Below are 19,388 nucleotides of genomic sequence, written 5' to 3' on the forward strand. Positions count from 1 at the left end.
TCTACCCCAGATTTTTAAATATACCATCCTGTCTCCAAAATCACATTTGTGATCATTCTGGTCAACGTTTATATGAAAAAAAAAACAATGATCATTTTCCTTTTTTTTCCAATGACATCTTCTAAGTCAACCATTAAAAACAGTGAACAATAATTATAAATTTAAAAAAATGAATAGAAAGAGACAAGATCAAGAGAGTAAATAACAAACTGCATAAAATGTAAACAGAGCAAATAACAATAACATATTATTTTGATTTAGGATATCTGTCACTATAAAGAGAGCTTTTAACATACAGAAAAAAAATTATGCTTGATATTGAATTATCAATCCCATAATCTCCACTCATAATGGACTACCCCCTTATGCAGCTTTTCTTCTGAACACATGCAGATTAATTAGCAAGAGCTTATGCTTTCTGGAACTTTCTTCCACTAAAACACATTTAGATTATGTCCTAGCAATTTAATATGCAAATATAGTATTATACTTCCAATCTTAAATTCATTTTAAACTGGCTCATTAAAAGAAAAAAACTCTGCTATATTAGTCGAAATTTTCTGTTTTGCTTTAATGTTATGTATTGCATCCCAAACTTACAGATCTGAATGATAAACTAAAAAATACAAGCATAACTGTATATCCTAGGAAGGCATACCAGATGTCTGTCTTAAGTTTATTCCCACCTTCCCCTTCTCTCCCTCCCTTTTCCACATTTTGAAAAAGAAGCTGTAAACAGTCATTTTCCTGAAATTTTTTAGCACCACAGCTCCACAGGCCTTTTTACTATGCCAAGGCAGAAACCGGACCTAGTTAGTCAATAAGTATATGTCCTCATTACACAGGCATACACACCGTTCCACATAATTGTTATGTTATAAAAATAAGGTGTGCCAAAATTTGCTGAAAAAGTTATGACCCAAACAAATAGCTGATGGGCACGGGCCCTGCTAAGAAAGGCTGATGTTTTAACCATTCTCTTAGCTTCCTGTGTTCCCTAACTAAAATCCAGCTATATCTAATAACAAATATCTTGCCCTTGCTCTACAAAGCTCTTTCCTGACATCTGCTTTCTTCTATCACAAACAAAGCATGTAATGTACATCATTCCCCCAAGAAATGTCAGGACGTTTAAAAAAATTCTTGTGTACTTACTTGGTCTTGATATAAGAAAACTAACTAAGAAGGAAGTTACTACTAATCTTTCACAAAAACTAGATAGAAATAAAAATAAAATACAAAGAGGATGTATCATCCTGAGATTCATAAATATTTATAATGAGGCTTAGAACATATATAATGGAAATAATTTTAATTTTTCAACAATACAAAATAGGTCACTCTAATTTTTCAGTCTCATAAAGATTTAGCCTTTTCAAAATGCTTTCAAACACCTCCTTTGACCCGCACAGCTGTATAAGTAGATGGGTATGTGGTTCTAGACTATAAACAACTATCAGATACTGTTATGATTTACATATAGCAAAAGAGCTTTTAAGCAGGCAGAATTACAACCCAGGCTTCCTGATCAATAAACCCCAGGTTCTTATAAGTCTTTACCACTGAGGTAAAAATAAAAATATTATCATAGGAGAAAGATGTAACCGAACACTTACTGAGCTTCTCTAGCTCAAGCCGTAAACTTTGGCACTCTCGGGTTTCATTCACAAGTCTCTCCTGACTGTGGGACAGCCTCTTCTCTATCTCAAAGTACTGTTGTTCTAAAGAAGAGCATTGAGGAAAAAAATAAAATCAAACACATATGTACACATATTGTTAACATTGCTACTTCCTAAAAAATTACCTTGATTTAAATACTTAAAACATAGTATTGGAATTGTACTCTAAATAAGAGAAACTGAGTAAAGATAACTAGAGCAAGCCCTGAAAAAGAGTTTAACATTTTCAACTGACTTATATGTATCTGACAAAAGAACATAACACCTCAAGGGGTTTTTACAAATTGTCTGTTTATCCCACAAGGTTACGAACTTTTTCAAAGCAGGCGATGTCTTATCTTAGTAATTTCCCCACACATCAGGAGGCTTCTTAGCATAAAGCAAACTAAAAAAAAAAAAACCTCATGAAATGGAGAAAAAATTTAGATAAAGGACTACTCTGCTTTAAAATGTTTGTGTTAAAATAGCCACAATAGTACCGAAAAGTATAAAATTCATAAATTTATGTAAAAGTCAGTGTTAACTTCTCACAGGGACTGTTTGTACTGTTTAGCACAGTTTCAGGTACACACAAGACATTCAATATTTATCATGCACACTAATGACCAGAATGAAGTGTGCTGGCGAGGATTAAAGATGGTGGCATGAGAGGTGAGACAGAGAACACCTCCCAAAACCACATACAACACGAAAATACAGTTAATACAACTAATCCTAAAAGAGCAACAGGAAAGAAGGCTGTGCCAGACTGCATACACCTGGAGAAAAGCGCAGACCTCATGTAACAGGGTAACATACCAAAGCCTTGATCCGATGGGACCCAAGCCCTTCCCTCAGCCCAGCACACCCACAGGAGAAAGAAAAACAGAGCAGGGAGGGGGTGGAAGCCTACAACTGCTGAACACCCAGGCCTGGAGATCTGCTTTGGGAGCATGAACCTACATTGCATGGTGCTCTGGAGATTAGTGGGGTTGGAAAGCTAAGACAGAATACTTGGAGAGACTGAGATTCCAGCCATTTGTAGAAAACAGGGATCCACATCGAGCTGCTCTGGGACAAAATAAGTCTGAGAGACTTCCTAACAGCAAGAGGGCTACTAAAGGAGCAAGGATTGCACAGAGCTTGCTGCTCAGAAGAAAGGATAGGTGGACAAAATTGTCCGGGCACACTCTGCCCAGCAGGTTGGGAACTTTCAGGAGCTTCAGGCACTCCATCCCCCTGGCTGGCTATTCAGTTCCAAAGCCTCCCACTGTGGTACACAGCCTGCTGCACCTTCCTCCTGGCCTGCTGGCACTGGCTCACAAAATGGCAGTCCCCGCACTGGTGTCAGGCCAGCCAGAGGGAGGCCCCGCCTATGGCAGCTACAAATGCGAAACACAGCGGCTTACATCTTTGTGCTCAGCCCACTGGTTCTGACACTGGAGACAGGCACAGCAGCCGAGAAGCAGGAAAGAGCTCTTTCCTCTCCTGAGGCACCAGCGCTGCTCCCCTGTAAGCCCTGACATCGCTCCAGGGGCTGAGCAGCTCTGGAGAGTAGAGCTTCTGGGCACTAGAGGGCACCACATACAAATACAAAACATCAAAGGAACCTGGTTCAAAACAAAATCTCAACACCAGAGAAAGGACCGAGTGAGACTGAATTAATAAAACTTCCTCAAAGAGATTTCAAAATAAAAATCATAAATATGCTCATGGAGGTACAGAAAAATATTCAAGAACTCAGGAATGAATTTAGGATGGAGATCCAATTGTTGAAGAGCACAATGGAGGGCATTAAAAGCAGATTAGATACTATGGAGGAGATGATAAATGAAATAGAGACTAGGGAAGCAGAATACAAAGAAGCTGAGGCACAGAGAAAAAAAAGGATCTCTAGGAATGAAAGAATACTGAGAGAACTGTGTGACCAATCCAAATGGAACAGTATTTTATTATAGGGGTACCAGAAGAAGAGAGAGAAAAACAGAGAGAAAAAGGGAGAGATCTCCCAACACAAGGGACCCAAGGAGGACAACACCAAGACATATAATAATTAAGGATAAGGACAGACTATTAAAAGCAGCCAGAGAGAGAAATAAGATCCCATACAAAGGAAAGCCCATCAGGCTAACATCAGACTTCTCAGCAGAAACCTTACAGGCCAGAAGGGAGTGGCATGATGTATTTAATGCAATGAAGCAGAAGGGCCTCGAACCAAGAATACTCTATGCGGCAAGATTACCATTTAAATTTGAAGGAGGGATTAAACAATTTCCAGATAAGCAAAAGCTGAGAGAATTTACTTCCCACAAACCACCTCTACAGTGTATTTTGGAGGGACTGCTATAGATGGAACTGTTCTTAAGGTTAAATAGCTGTCACCAGAGGAAATAAAACCACAGTAAAGGAAGTAGAACAATTAATTACTAAGCAGACACTAAATCAAATCAACTAACCCCAAAGTCAGTCAAGGGATAGACAAAGAGTACAGAATATGATACCCAATATATAAAGAATGGAGGAGAAAAAAAAAAACCTTTAGGTTGTGTGAGTTAAATTAGACTTAGATAGTAAGGGAATTACCCTTGAACCTTTATAACCACAAATCTAAGCATGCCATGGCAATAAGTACATATCTATTGATAATCACCCTAAATGTAAATGGTCTGAATGCACCAAACAAAAGACATAGTCACTGAATGAATAAAAAAGCAAGACCCATCTATATGTGGCATACAAGAGACTCACTTGAAACCCAAAGACATACACTGACCAAAAGTATAGAGATGGAAAAAGATATTTCATGCAACTAATAGGGAAAAAAAGCAGGAACTGCAGTACTTTTATCAGACAAAATAGACTTCAAAACAAAGAAAGTAACGAGACAAAGAAGAACATTACATAATGATAAAGGGGTCATTCCAACAAGAGGATATAACCATTATAAATATCTATGCACCCAACACAGGATCAACTACATATTGTGAAACAAATACTAACAGAATTAAAGGGGGAAATAGAATGCAATGCATTCATTTTAGCAGACTTCAACACACCACTCCCTCCAAAGGACAGATCAACCATACAGAAAATAAGTAAGGAGACAGAGGCATTGAACAACACATTAGAACAGATGGACCTAATGGACATCTACAGAACACTCCATCCAAAAGCAACAGGATACAAAGTGCACATGGAAGATTTTCAAGAATAGATCATATACTAGGCCAAAAAAAAGCCTCTGTAAATTAAAAGGATTAAAATTGTTCCAACCAGCTTCTCAGACCACAAAGGGATGCAATTAGAAATAAATTACGCAAAGATAATGAAAAAGCCCACAAACATATGGAGCCATAACAACATGCTCCTAAATAATCAGTGGATCAATGACCAAATAATAACAGAGATCAAGCAATATATGGAGACAAATGACAACAATAATTAAACACTGTAAAAATCTGTGGGACACAGCAAAGGCCATGCTAAGAAGGAAGTATATTGCAATCCAGGCCTACCTTAGGAAAGAAGAACAATCCCAAAAGAACAGTCTAAACTCACAATTAACGAAACTAGAAAAAGAAGAACAAATGAGGCCCAATGTCAGTAGGAGGGACATAATAAAGATTAGACAAGAATTATATAAAATCGAGAAGAATAAAACAATAGAAAGAATCAATGAAAGCAGGAGCTGGTCCTTCGAGAAAATAAACAAAATAGATAAACCCCCTAGTCAGACTTATCAAGAGAAAAAGACAGTCTACACACATAAACAGAATCAGAAATGAGAAATGAAAAATCACTACAGACAACACAGAAATTCAAAGAATTATGAAAGAATACTATGAAAAATTATATGCTAATAAACTGGATAACCTACAAGAAATGGACAACTTTCTAGAAAAATACAACCTTCCAAGGCTGACCCAGGAAGAAACAGAAAATCTGAATAGACAAAATTGAACTGGTAATCAAAAGGGTACCTAAGAACAAAATCTCTGGACCAGATGGTTTCACTGCTGAATTTTATCACACATTTAGTGAAGACCTAATACCCATCTTCAGTAAAGTTTTCCAAAAAGTAGAAGAGGAGGACTCCCAAACTCAATCTACGTGGCCAGCATCACTCTAATACCAAAAACAGGCAGACACCACAAAAAAAGAAAATTACAGACCAATATCTCTCATGAACATAGATGCAAAAATACTCAACAAAATATTAGCAAACCAAATTCAAAAATACATCAAAAAGATCATCCATCATGATCAAGTAGGATTTATTCCAGGTATGCAAGGTTGATACAACATACGAAAATCCATCACCATTGTCCACCACATCAACAAAAAGGACAAAAACCACATGATCATCTCCATAGATTCTGAAAAAGCATTTGATAAAATTCAGCATCCATTCATGATAAAAAAAATCTCAACAAAACTGGTATAGAGGGCAAGTACCTCAACATAATAAAGGCCATATATGACAAACCCACAGCGAACATCATACTTAACAGGGAGAAGCTGAAAGCTTTTCCTTTAAGATCGGGGACAAGACAAGGTTGCCCACTCTCCCCACTTTTATTCAACATATTTCTGGAGGTCCTAGCCATGGCAATCAGACAACACAAAGAAATAAAAGGCATCCAGATTGGCAAGGAAGAAGTTAAACTGTCGCTGTTTGCAAATGACATGTCACTGTACATAAAAAACCCTAAAGAATCCACTCCAAAACTACGAGATCTAATACTTGAATTCAGCAAAGTCACAGGATACAAAATTAATACACAGAAATCTGTTGCATTCCTATACACTAATGACGAGCTAGCAGAAAAGAGAAACCAGGAGAACAATTCCATTCACAATTGCATCAAAAAGCATAAAATACCTAGGAATAAATCTAATGAAGGAAGTGAAAGACCTATACCCTGAAAACTACAAGGCACTCATGAGGGAAATTAAAGAAGATATCAATAAATGGAAACACATCCTGTGCTCATGGACCGGAAGAATTAATATTGTCAAAATGGTCATCGTGCCTAAAGCAATCTACAGATTCAATGCAATCCCTATCAAAATACCAACAGCATTATTCAACAAAGTAGAGCAAATAGTTCTAAAATTCATATGCAATGACAAAAGACCCCAAATAGCCAAAGCAATCCTGAGAAGGAAGAATAAAGCTGGGGGGATTATGCTTCCCAACCTCAAGCTCTACTACAAAGCCACAGTAATCAAAACAATTTGGTACTGGCACAAGAACAGACCCATCGACCAGTGGAACAGACTAGAGAGCCCTGATATAAACCCAAGCATAAATGGTCAATTAATATACAATAAAGAAGCCATGGATATACAATGGGAAAATGACAGCCTCTTCAACAACTGGTGTTGGCAAAACTGGACAGCTACATGCAAGAGAATGAAAGTGGATTATTGTCTAACCCCATACACAACAGTAAACTCAAAATGCATCAAAGACCTGAATGTAAGTCATGCAACCATAAAACTCTAATAAGACAACATAGGCAAACATTTCTTGAATATAAACAAGAGCATCTTTTTCCTGAACACATATCCTCGGGCAAGAGAAACAAAATAAAAAATGAACAAATGGGACTACATCATGCTAAAAAGCTTCTGTACAGCAAAGGACACCATCAGCAGAACAAAAAGGCATCCTACAGTATGGGAGAATATATTTGTAAATGACGTATCTGACAAGGTGTTAACATCCAAAATATATAAAGAATTCACATGCCTCAACACCCAAAAGGCAAATAACCCAATTAAAAAATGGGTGGAGGATATGAACAGACAATTCTCCAAAGAAGAAATTCAGATGGCCAACAGGCACATGAAAAGATGCTCCACATTGCTAATTATCAGGGAAATGCAAATTAAAACCACAAGGAGATATCACCTCACACCAGTTAGGATGGCCAGCATGAAAAAGAATAGCAACAACAAACGCTGGTGAGGATACGGAGAAAGCGGAACCCTCTACACTGCTGGTAGGAATGTAAACTAGTTTAATCACTGTGGAAAGCAATATGGGGTTCCTCAAAAAACTAAAAATAGAAATATCATTTGACCCAGTAATTCTACTCCTAGGAATCTACCCAAAGAAAACAAGTTCTCAGATTCAGAAGGACATATGCACCCCTATGTTTACTGCAGCACTATTTACAATAGCCAAGATAGGGAAGCAACCTGAGTGCCCATCAGTAGATGAATGGATAAGGAAGTGGTACATATACACAATGGAACACTATCCAGCCATAAGAAACAAATCCTACCATTTGCAACAACATGGATGGAGCTAGAGGGTATTATGCTCAGTGAAATAAGTCAGGCGGAGAAAGACAAATACCAAGTGATTTCCCTCATTTGTGTGTAACAAGGAAGCAAAACTGAAGGAACCAATCAGCAGGGGACTCACAGACTCCAAGGAACTAGTGGTTATGAAAGGGGATGGGGAGGGAATTGTGGGGCATCATGATTAGTGCACATGTGTGTGGCATCTCAGGGAAGACAGTGTAGCACAGAGAAGACACGTAGGGACTCTGTGGCATCTTACTACATTGATGGACAGTGACTGCAATGGGGTATGTGGAGGGACTCGACAGTAAAGGTGAATGTAGTAACCACATTGTTTTCCTTGTAAAACCTTCATAAGAGGGTGTATCAATGGTACCTTAATAAAAAATGAAAATAAATTAAAAAAAGAATGAAGTGTACTATTGTTATGGAAAATACTGGAAAACGTGGACTAGATCACTAACGGAAGAACCAAGTGGCACTTGAGGTCTTGGAGTTTTGAGGTTTATTTTACACTGGCAGGCCCAGAGGGGGGTAATCTGCCAAGGTCCGAGCCCTATGTACAAGCAAGGGGAGCTATTTATATTATTTTGATATGTGGCATTTCGGCATGTGCAGGGCAAAAGAGCCTGGAGAGGGGAGGAGGGAGCTAGGGGTGCTTTGCCAGCTGGAGGAAAAAAGCGGTTTGCTGACCTTGATGGCTGTGTTGAATATTTCCCTTATCACTTCCCCCTCTGATGCCCCTTTAAACACTTCATTTTAGGGGGCATCATCTTTTTGGCTTATGATAGGGTTATAATGGCTTGCATTTATACTTCTAATTCCTTTGAGCTAGTAGTTTTTTCCTTGTGACTTTTTGTTAAAGTCCTGAGTACTTTGTGAAGAATATAAATGATTACAGTTTTATGCATTTGTCTGTATGGGCCTTGTGTGTACAAGTTGAAATGAGTCCTTCAGACTCCTGATAAACCTGTGCTTAACAAAAAATACCCAGCTTTTCTCAATCTTACTTCATTCTTATGCAGCTGAGCATTACACTCAGGCTGGCTTATTTGAGTGTGAGAGGACAGGTGTTAAAGGTGTAGGGCCACTGAGGGTGGCTCCCTTGGGTGATGATCATGCACTTTATAGCTTTGTACAGTTAATTTGACAGAAGTAACATTATAGAGAGGTACTTTGGAAATGCAGGCTGAGACTTGAGTTCAGCTAGGAGAGACAAGTAATCACAACTTAAATTAACGATTACCCAATAGACAATAGAAAGGGCAACTTTTTGAAGAACAGTTTAGTCAGAGGGGGCAGTAGCAGAGTTTAATGCCCAGGATGAGAGATTCTACTCTGGCGAGGGCCAGGATCCGCGGCATGCAGGTGTTCATTAGTCAGAGGGTAATCATCAGATGCGGAGGTGGAGAGGATCTGGACGCCTGGCTAGGCCTTCTACTGATGTATTTCTTTGTCCAGAGTATGGGCTCTTTTTACTGTGGAATGATGGACTCATGGAGTGATGCCTGTAACTTTAAGGGCAGTAGGAGTGATAAGAACAACAATGTGGGGGCCAGTTCACTGAGTTTTGAGGGGGTCCCTTTTTCAATTTTTGACCCAGACTGAGTCCCCAGCCTGGAAGGAATGTACTGGGGTCCCTAAGGAGATCAGGGTTCTTTCTATGGTATATTGCTGCAGCTTATTCAGGGTGGCTCTTAAGGCTTGGAGCCATTCTCTTATTCCCTTATTTTCTACCTGGTGTAGGTTCCCTGGGAGGCTTCCTAGACACGGGGGAGGGTGTCTGTATACTAATTCAAAAGGGAAAAAGCCTTGAGTCCCAGGTGTGCAGCGAGCATGCAGGAGAGCCAGGGGCAGTAGGTCTGGCCACAGGAGGCCAGTTTCCTGGCAAAATTTAGCTAGGGTTCTTCTGAGGGTGTGGTTCATTCACTCTACTTTCCCTGATCTTTGTGGCCTGTATGCAGTGTGGAGTTTCTAGGTAAGGTTGAGAGATTTAGTTAATCTGTACTGCATTTGCGACAAAGGCAGGTTAGTATTGCTTTTTGAGGAAGGCTTCTAATGCAGTTTTTCTTGGGTGGGTGAGCTGATGGTATTTGCTGACTAGATGCCTTCCGGTTGCAGGTGGGACAAAGATTTATCTATCAGGCAGCGTCCATCATTTTTTTTTTTTTTTTTTTTAGTTAGGGTGGCTCCTTCAGCCATGGTCCAGTCCTACCCTTTTTCAGTGTACTTGGATGAAGGGGCCTCCACTGGGCGCGTTAGGGCCATGGTGAGGGATGGAGGTTTGTTTGTTTGTATTGGCCGCTGTTTTGGCTGTCTTATCTGCCAGCTGGTTCCCTTGTGTTATAGGGTTGTCTTCCTTTTGGTGTTCTTTGTAATGCAGAATTGCTACTTCTTCTGGGAGCCAGACAACCTTGAGTTTTTGTATTGTACCAGTTGAGAGTTGGAGAGCAATCGGTGTCCCTGTGTGTTTCAGAGGGACACAACAGTATGGGGGACCTTGACATTTATTTTTTTGTCCCAGAGTAAGTGTATCTGCTTTTTTAATGAATAGAACTGTGGCTGACAGTGTCCTGAGGCAGGGTGGCCATCCTGCCTCAATCGGGTTTAGTTTTTTGGTTTTTTTTTTCTAACAAGGTATGCAACTGGCCGCTGCCAGGGCCTAACAGTTTATGTGAGAACTATGGGGGCTACTTTTTTTTCATGTATGAGGAGACTGAAGGGCTTTTTTGTATCTGGCAGGCCTAGGGCTGGTGCCTGTTCTGAAGCAGCCTTTATTTATTTATTTTTTAATTTTTTTTTTAGATAATTATTTTTTATTGAAGGGTAGTTGACACACAGTATTACATTAGTTTCAGGTGTACAACACAGTGATTCAACATTTATATACATGATAATTCTAGGTACCAGCTATCACCATACCAAGTTGTTACAATATTTTGACTATATTCCTTGTGCTATACATTACATCCCGGTTACTTATTTATTTTACAATTGGAAGTGTGTACATATATATATTTTGTGAGGGCATCTCTCATATTTATCGATTAAATGGTTGTTAACAACAATAAAATTCTGTATAGGGGGGTCAATGCTCAATGCACAATCATTAATCTACCCCAAGCCTAATTTTCGTCAGTCTCCAATCTTCTGAAGCATAACGAACAAGTTCTTACATGGAGAACAAATTCTTACATATTGAATAAGTTACATGGTGAACAGTACAAGGGCAGTCATCACAGAAACTTTCGGTTTTGCTCATGCATTATGAACTATAAACAGTTCAAATATGCATACTCATTTGATTTTTATACTTGATTTATGTGTGGATACCACATTTCTCTTTATTATTATTATTATTTTTAATAAAATGCTGAAGTGGTAGGTAGATACAAGATAAAGGTAGAAAACATAGTTTAGTGTTGTAAGAGAGCAAACGTAGATGATCAGGTGTGTGCCTGTAGACTATGTGTTAATCCAAGCTAGACAAGGGCCATAAAACATCCACGTATGCAGAAGATTTCTCTCAGAACGGGGGGGGGGGGAAGGTCCTAAGCCTCACCTCTGTTGATCCCCATTTTCTCACCTGATGACCCCCCTGCAACTGTGCCTGTCTTAGGTTGTTCCTCCCTTGAGGAATCTTACCCGTCTCTGGCTAACCAGTCATTGAAGCAGCCTTTATTTCCAGGAAGGTGGCTCTTGCCTCTTTTGTCTAGACAGGGGGTTCTCGGTATGGCCCCCACCCCCAGGAGGCTGTAGAGGGGTTTTGCCATTGCCGAGAATCTGGGAATCCAGATTTTGCAGAACCCGGCAGCCCTCAGGAACTTTCGTATGCTTTTTTTCATCTAGGGCTGGGCTAAGGAGTTAATGACCTTTTTCTTCTCTGGCCCTAGTGCCCTTTCTCCCTGGGTTAGGAGGAAGCTCAAGTACTGGACTTGCTGCTGGAAGATTTGTGTCTTTTTTTATGAGGCTTGGTATCCTGAGTCTGACAGGAGTTGCAGAAGGGCCTTTGTGCCTTTTGCACAATTTTCCTGGGTGTCACTGGCAAGAAGGTCATCTACGTACTGCAGGAGGGCGCAGTGCGTGGCTTCCCTCAGAAAGCTGGCAAGGTCTGCGGCCAATGCCTCCAGAGTGGGGGAGTTCTTGAACCCTTGTGGAAGCTGCGTACACGTTGATTCCATCTGCTGCCCTGTATCCAGTTCAATCCATTCAAAGGCAAACAAGAGCTGGCTTTGTGGGGCCAGCCAGAGGCAGAAAAAGGCATCTTTAAATCTAGGCAAGTGAACCATTTGGTAGACTCCGGAATTTGACTGAGGAGGCTGTACAGGGTTGGGACCACCGGTGTAAGGAAACAGTCACTTTGTTAATGGCTCGCAGGTCTTGAACAGGCCGGTGCCCTCCTCCTGGCTTTTTGACTGGTAGAAGCAGGGTGTTCCAGGGCGACTGACACTCGGTTAGAATGCCTGCCTCTTTGAGGCTGATCAGGTGTTCCTGGTTGCCTGCCCTTGCCTCTTGTGAGAGGGGTTACTGCTGCTGCCTTTGTGGTTGGGCCCCCAGAGTCAATTTTATAATGACAGGAGCTCGATTATGAACAAGTCCAGGTGGGTTGTCTTCAGCCCATACCGAGGGGAAGGTGGCTCTGAATTCAGGTGGGCTACTCGAGCAGGTCTGGGCACAGAGTAGCCTCCACTCCTCTTCCCTGGGTGTGGTTATTGCCAGTACGCAGGACCCTGGCTCTTCTTGGTCTGGGTTAGTTTGAGGCTGGTGTGTCCAGTTGATTCAAAAGTTACTGGGGCTTCGAGCTCTGAGAGCATATCTTGGCTGAGAAGGGGAACGGGACACTCGGGCAGGTAGAGAAACTTATGTCGGGCTTTGTGACTTCCAAGTTCACATTGGCAGGCTTGGCAAAAGTGTTGCTGGACTGCTTATGTCCCAGTGGCTCCGAGAATAGTTGCAGTCTTTTTACTGAAGGGAGTTACAGGGAGGGTGACGACAGTATTCTGCCCCTGTGTCAGCCATAAAAGTTGTCTGTTGTCCTCCCACTTTCATTTGGCTGTGGGCTCATGGGGGCCAAGCGTGAGAGAGCCTGGTCTTTGTTAATCTGAGTCTGTTGCTGCCAGGCCAGTGAGCCTTTCCCTGGGAGGCTCCTCCCAGCAGCGACAGGGCTTCGGGGCTTTTGTTCTTCCAGTGCCCCTTCTCTTCACAGTAAGCACACTGGTCCCTAGCTAGGGGCGTCTGAGGCTTCCCCGCTCTTGGTGGCTGGCTTTTTTCTGCCTTTTGGTCATCTCTCTTTTCTTTTAGGGCAGCTGCCAGGAAGCTGGCCTTTTTCTTTATTTTTCTTTCAGCCTCTCTGTTGGCTTTATCTTCTGTTTAGATATACTTTGTTGGCAATTTTAATCGGTTGAGTGATATTTATCCCGGCAAAGCCTTTAAGTTTTTGGAGCTTTTGTCTGATGTTTGGGGTGGTTTGACCTACGAATGAGGTGTTGACCATTTGTTGACTCCCTGGTGACTCAGGATTGAAGTGTGTGTAGATGCGGTAAGCTTCACAGTCTTTCTTAATAGTCCCCAGGAGCCTCTCCTGGTTGTTGAGTGATCAGGACCTGGCTTTGATCCCCAGGGAGGAGGGCATCCTGATATCAGCAGATCTGGTGCTGTTCCTAAGGGGTGGTGAAGTCACAGTCGGGGTGCTCCTCGGCGACAGCGATTTCAGTCCATACACCCCAATCAAGGACCCCAGCTGCCTTCTCTCTTCCATTGTGAACAGGGTGTAGAGAAGCTGTTGGCAGTCTTTCCAGGTCAGCCGATGGGTTTGGAAGAGGGGTTTCATAAGATCAACCAGGGCTTGTGGCTTTTCTGACAGGGTGTTGTGTTTTTAATTGGGGAGGTTAGTCGGGGAGAAGGGTTGATAGTAAAACTTGGACTGGCCAGGCTGGATGGTCCCATCTTTATTATGCCTTTCAGGCTCCCGTGTCTCTTGCACCAGCATCTGAAGGGTGCCTGCTCCTAGCTGAGGGCACAGTCTGTCTGCTGGTCCAGGGGAGAGTGGGTCCACTGGTTCTGGAGTTGGCAGGGTAGCTGATGGTGGCAGGGTGTCTGGGACCAGGGGGCTGGGTGCTGACGGCCTTGGAGGCACATAAGGTGGGGGCAATATTAACTTTTCCTCTGAGTTACCAGCAAGAATTTGTGGAGGCTTAGGCTTCTGCTGATTCTTTGCAGGCTTCTTTGTTGAGGCAACTAACTTATCCTGTCCCCGCCTGTTGCAAGTGAATCCCCCCCAAGCGGGGGGAAGAGTCTGGGCAACTCCTAACCAGGAGTCAATGCATGGGAACTGGTTAGGATGACTTGGATCTCTAGGGATGACCCGCCAGACTCAGATTCTTGGGACATCTAGGGTTCCTTCTGGAAGCCACCCTACACTAAAGGTGGGCAATACAGATTCACACAGCATTTTCAACCTGCCAGGAGTTAAATTTACTCTGTAGTTTTCTGAAAATCCCTTTCTGAAATTCTTGATCATAGTGTCAAGGACTGTGGGTTAACTGTGCCCTGACCCCATGACATGTCCATGGATGGTGCCCTGACAACAGATAAGGGAGGGGTGCCTCTTCTAGAGAGGAGACCAGTCAGATGCCCGTCTGTGCTCCTCTTGGAGACTTTGGCCAGCCTTAGCTAAGGTGCACCCATATAAGTCCCAGGCCAGGTCACCCAAAGTTGAATCAGTTATGTCATGACGGTTGACTGTGAATGCGGCGAACGGCCCACTCAGATTCTGTAGTGCAGGCCATGGAATCACAGATTCAGTGCAGACTGAATGACCTCAGCCACCTTGCACACTCACTCACCCACTCAGACCAGAGTTCAAACATTCCCCCCTCCAGGAATGTCTACCTGTGAGACTTCTAAGAAGTCTCCGGGAGGTGATCAGGCTCCCCTTCCACCCCAACAGGTGGGACTGGCTGGGTCAGGGGCCCTGGGGCCTTACTGGATTCGACGTCGGAACCAGGTCCTCACCTGCCGAGCCTCCCTGAGTCCGGCGGGAACAGCAGAATGGGGCTGGCCCAGGGCAACTGGGCAGGAGATTGCTGAGAGGTCAGGCAGGGCGCGCCTTCTCAGTTGCGATCTCCTGTTCCATCACCGCCCCGCAGTTGCCCCAAACCGGTGGCAACAACGAGCCAATGCAGTTGGGTTTCCCAGTCAGGGGACCAAATGTTATGGAAAATACTGAAAAAACCTGGACTGGATCACTGACGGAAGAACCAAGCGGCACTCGGAGGTCTTGGAGGGTTGAAGTTTTATTTTACACCGGCGGGCCCAGAGGGGGGTAATCTGCCAAGGTCTGAGCCCTGAGCACAAGCAAGGGGAGCAATTTATATTATTTTGATATGTGGAATTTTGGCATGCACAGGGCAAAAGAGGAGCCCGGAGGAGGGGTGGGGGGGCTGGGAGTGCTTTGCCAACTGCAGGAAAAAAGAGGTTTGCTGACCTAGATGGCTGTGTTGAGTATTTTCCTTATCACTACATTCAGTGTTGGAATTCAGAGAATTATTTTCAACATTAATTCTGCTTGGCAATAACGTTTTTTTGCAGTGAACAGTCATTCACAATTTTCAATCAACTTAGCAAAAGCCAGTACCAAACCTTCCTCCCCCCTCCCCCACCAAACAACTGGTAAACCAACACATACACTACAAAGTTTTGAACTTTACTAACGGTAATTACTACGATCTTCAACTTCACGATGTTCAAGTTACTACCGGCAGTTTAGGTATTATAAACAGGTCTTAATATTACTTTCTATCAATCTCCAACTTTAAAGAGAAATTCGGTATCTTATACTTATTTACTACACGTTCACTGTGTCCAGTGCTGTCTTATGCACCTACTCAATTTTGTGACCACCTACCTAGTTCGTTACCGGACCAGACGGACACACACTCAGAACAAGTGCACGCAGTAGTCAATTAGACAAAGGCCTCTGAATGCAGGTGAGTAGAAAATAAGAGCGGAAATTACTAACATTTTACCTGCAACATAAAGACAAGGTACTCTAGGCTTAGGGAGATTAGGGGGTCACGGACTCTTGCGAGTCCGGTGTAAAATAGACCCAAATCCTCACCATTTGTTTGCTGGACAACGTTGCGTCCCTAAATGAGACCATCCTAATTACAAAGAAAAAAGAACTAAATGGGTATTCAGATTTCAAAGACAAAGAGAAAGGGTCCTTCGGATCAAACTGGGACAGGGGGAGGTGGAGAAGGCCTGGGGTGCCAGGGAGCCGGGGACGCGAAGCCGCGGTGGAGTGCACAGAGGGCGAGCGTTCAGGGGACCAACCCCGCTCCCGAGTGGGGCCCGGAACCAACAGCGGGAAGAGCACCGCACTTACCACTCTCCACCTTAAATTTCTCGTGTCGCCCCTTCAGGCCGTCGATCTCGGATTGCTGGTCAGCAAGGAACTTTTCGAGTTTGTTCTGGACGGACTTAGGCAGCTTGTTCAGCTCCGTGCGCTCCAGGACTTGCTGCAACACGGCCGCCATGTCGGTCGGGGCGGGGGCTGCGGCGACAACGGCCAACGGAGCAGAAATGGAGGAGAGAGGCGAAGACCAGTGGGACCCAGAAGCCTGGGTGGCCGCCTCTGCCAGCTCGCTTGGCGGCTCGCGCGCGCTCGCCCGCCGAAGACTCACGCGGCGGGACCCTGGGAAATCGAGTCCATCGTTGGCGGCTGCCCAGGGCGCGCCAGAGCGCCCGCGCCCAAGGTGCGCGCGCAGCCGCCGGAAGCCATGCACCCTGGGAAACCGAGTTCCGAGGGGGCCTCTGATCCTGTTTGCTCACTCCGGCTTCCGGCTCCCCTTTCCAAACGCTTCAAGCCTCCAACGCCTCTGGGAAACGTAGTGTTTTCCTGAATCCCTCCCGAGAGCCCAGTTCCGCACCGCCCATTCGGCTTCCTCCTCTCTCTCCGCCCAGGTGCTCTGTTGCCCGGCCGTGTGACCGCTGTCCGCGAGGTGGCGCCACGGAGCACTCAACCTACGTCCCTCCCTGAAGAGCAGGGCGACCTTACCGTCAAAGTTCCGGGATGCCATGGGTCTTCCTCGGCGGCTTCTAGACACTGAGCCACTAGAGGGCATCGGTCCCGGCAGGGTCAGACGGAGGCGCCGGGCTACCGCCACGCTCTCAATGGCGCCCGGAAGGGGGCGGGGTGGCGACGGCAGTCTCTTTGGCTGAGGCGATGCGGTGAAGGATGGGGGTGGGGGGAGCGAACACGTAATCACGCTGCGCCAACGGATCGGAGACCCTGGGTTCAGAGTGGGAAGTGAGGTGCGGGAAGTCCGTCGCCTCCTGATTAATTCACTGGCTGTGGAACTGGGCGCGGAGGGGAGCGTGGAGGCTGCTTCTTGCATCTAAATACCTGTCTTAGGCGGACTGCCCGTTCCGCAGATTTGCCTGCCACGCGTGCACATCCTGAGTACAGGTGAGGCAGCCTAAGGGTGGCATAATTGTATGCGAGGGTTCTGTGTGCACTTGGGCACAGAGGGCTTCCTTTTCAAGGAAGAAAAGGGCAGAGTGCAGGGGACATATGGACAGACACCCCGGTACTACACGCCCAAGTCCAGGAGTATATAGCCTTTGTTTTTGTGTTTTAAGGGAACAATGAAGAAAATGTTACTTTATATTTATATTTTTAGAATTAATTAACTGTTGTAACAGAAGTCTTTAAACACATACTTAAGAACCACATCTCGCCTCGACACCATAACAACTAGTTGTTTCCAGATCGTAATTCTATGATTTAGAAGCTTAATCTGTAGGCAGTTGTTTGGTTCCTCTTCCAGAAGAAAGTATTAAATTCTTTATTCCAAGTAAAGTGTTCCTAATACTGTCCTCCCTACAGTTCCCACCATAACAGGTCTTTTGTGAATATCAGTAAGGAGCTTAAGGTTGACTTTTTATAAAATACGTATCTATACATTTATGAACTATTTCCCCCAAGATGTTTTATATATACACTTTAATTAAGGTTGCTGGTATACGCAGTACTGTACTAGGTCCTAGGTGCACAGTTCATCATATTGATCTACTGTTTGGAAAATGCAGATATTCTGTACTCACAGAATCCTAAAATTAGATAGGTTTTTGGACTTGCTGTAATCCAAAGTATTTATTTTGTAACTAGCAAAGCAACATCCAGGGGGGCTGGATTGTCTTAGTCACAGTGCTTGGACAATTTGCAAAGCCTCTGCTGACACATAGCATTTCAGGAGAAACTGAATTATATACGTCAAGATCTACATTTGTAGTAGTGTCCTTTGTAAAGTAAGATGAGTGACAATTGAAAGTTTGGAAGGATCACTAAAGAAGAAGAATCTGACATTCAACCAGATTTCATAACACTAGATTTTTCTCTATTACATTCAGTTTTTTACACATTAAAATGGCCAGTGGTTGATACCTTGGACAAAATAAGATTAGAAAGTTATGTATCAAAGCTTTCATCACGGTCACTGCTATTTCTTGCAAGAATTGAGACTTTGAGGGCAGAAGGAAAAGGAGTAGAATAGCATGATGAAATAGAGGAAAATTTAGTACACAGAAATGCATACCTTAATGCACCATTCAAGATGGAAAGCCCTTAACTTTATAGAGGCATTAATGATTTAGACAGTTCTAGACTTAGTCTAAAAAAAAAGAAAAGAAAGGGTGTGCAAACCTGATTTACTTGATGGTTGTTGGAAAAGAGCTTGGAAGAAATTTAATGTGTTTTGTGACAAAACTGAGCAGGCTCCTTAAAAAAAACAACAACCAATAGGCCATTTCAAACTGGAACCAATCCTCTGGACTTTTAACTTTAGATTAATGCAAAATAATTATGTCTGGCAGTTTAATGGTGTCAGATATACCACCCCAGCACATCTATAGTTGGTTTGACTTTTTGTACTGAATAAAATGGAAATTTTTTACAGAACTCAAATGACCATGATCTCCATTTAAAATTCTGCAGCCGTGTTCCCACAGTCACTTTATATCTGTTTCATAGCTTTTTTGAATATCACCTCTCTATTTTTGTTTCCCACACTGGGCATGAACTGGAGAAATGTTATCTTTATCTCATTATTGCCTAGCTCTTTCATTCATCATCTTTGGTTTTAAGCTACAGAAACTCAAATCAGAGGAGCATAGACCAGTAAAAGGAATATACAGGGTCTCATCCACAAACTGGAGAGAGAGAGCAGAGCGAGAGTTACCACTGGTAAAGGTTTACTTGCAAGACCCGGTGTGATTCCTCAGTATGAGCCACATCACTTAAGGGCATAAATTCTAAAGCCTGAGTTTAAACCCCACCTTTGCTTCAGCCTTGTCTCTAGGGCAAGTTACGTAACTTTGTTTGAGTTTCTTCATTATAAAACCTGAGGGTTATAC

At 43.2% G+C, this 19,388-nt stretch overlaps 2 protein-coding genes across 2 annotated transcripts in view; one reads left to right on the forward strand and one right to left on the reverse strand.

Annotated features, from left to right (window-relative positions):
• Positions 1–16,693, reverse strand: part of TPR (translocated promoter region, nuclear basket protein) — a 78,806-nt gene extending 62,113 nt beyond the window's left edge. Inside the window, exons 1-2 of the mRNA XM_036912546.2 lie at positions 16,360–16,693; positions 1,617–1,721 (exon numbers count right to left, since the gene is read on the reverse strand). Coding sequence (XP_036768441.2) covers positions 1,617–1,721; positions 16,360–16,510 — 256 coding nt within the window. The 5' untranslated portion in view covers positions 16,511–16,693. The remainder of the gene's footprint in view (positions 1–1,616; positions 1,722–16,359) is intronic.
• A 598-nt stretch (positions 16,694–17,291) lies between these two features.
• The window catches only part of ODR4 (odr-4 GPCR localization factor homolog), a 54,018-nt gene continuing 51,921 nt past the window's right edge, over positions 17,292–19,388 (forward strand). Inside the window, exon 1 of the mRNA XM_057507961.1 lies at positions 17,292–17,442. The gene's annotated coding sequence lies outside the window, so the exon portion shown is untranslated. The remainder of the gene's footprint in view (positions 17,443–19,388) is intronic.

The sequence above is a fragment of the Manis pentadactyla genome, chromosome 9, assembly GCF_030020395.1.
Source record: "Manis pentadactyla isolate mManPen7 chromosome 9, mManPen7.hap1, whole genome shotgun sequence".
Taxonomy (NCBI): domain Eukaryota; kingdom Metazoa; phylum Chordata; class Mammalia; order Pholidota; family Manidae; genus Manis; species Manis pentadactyla.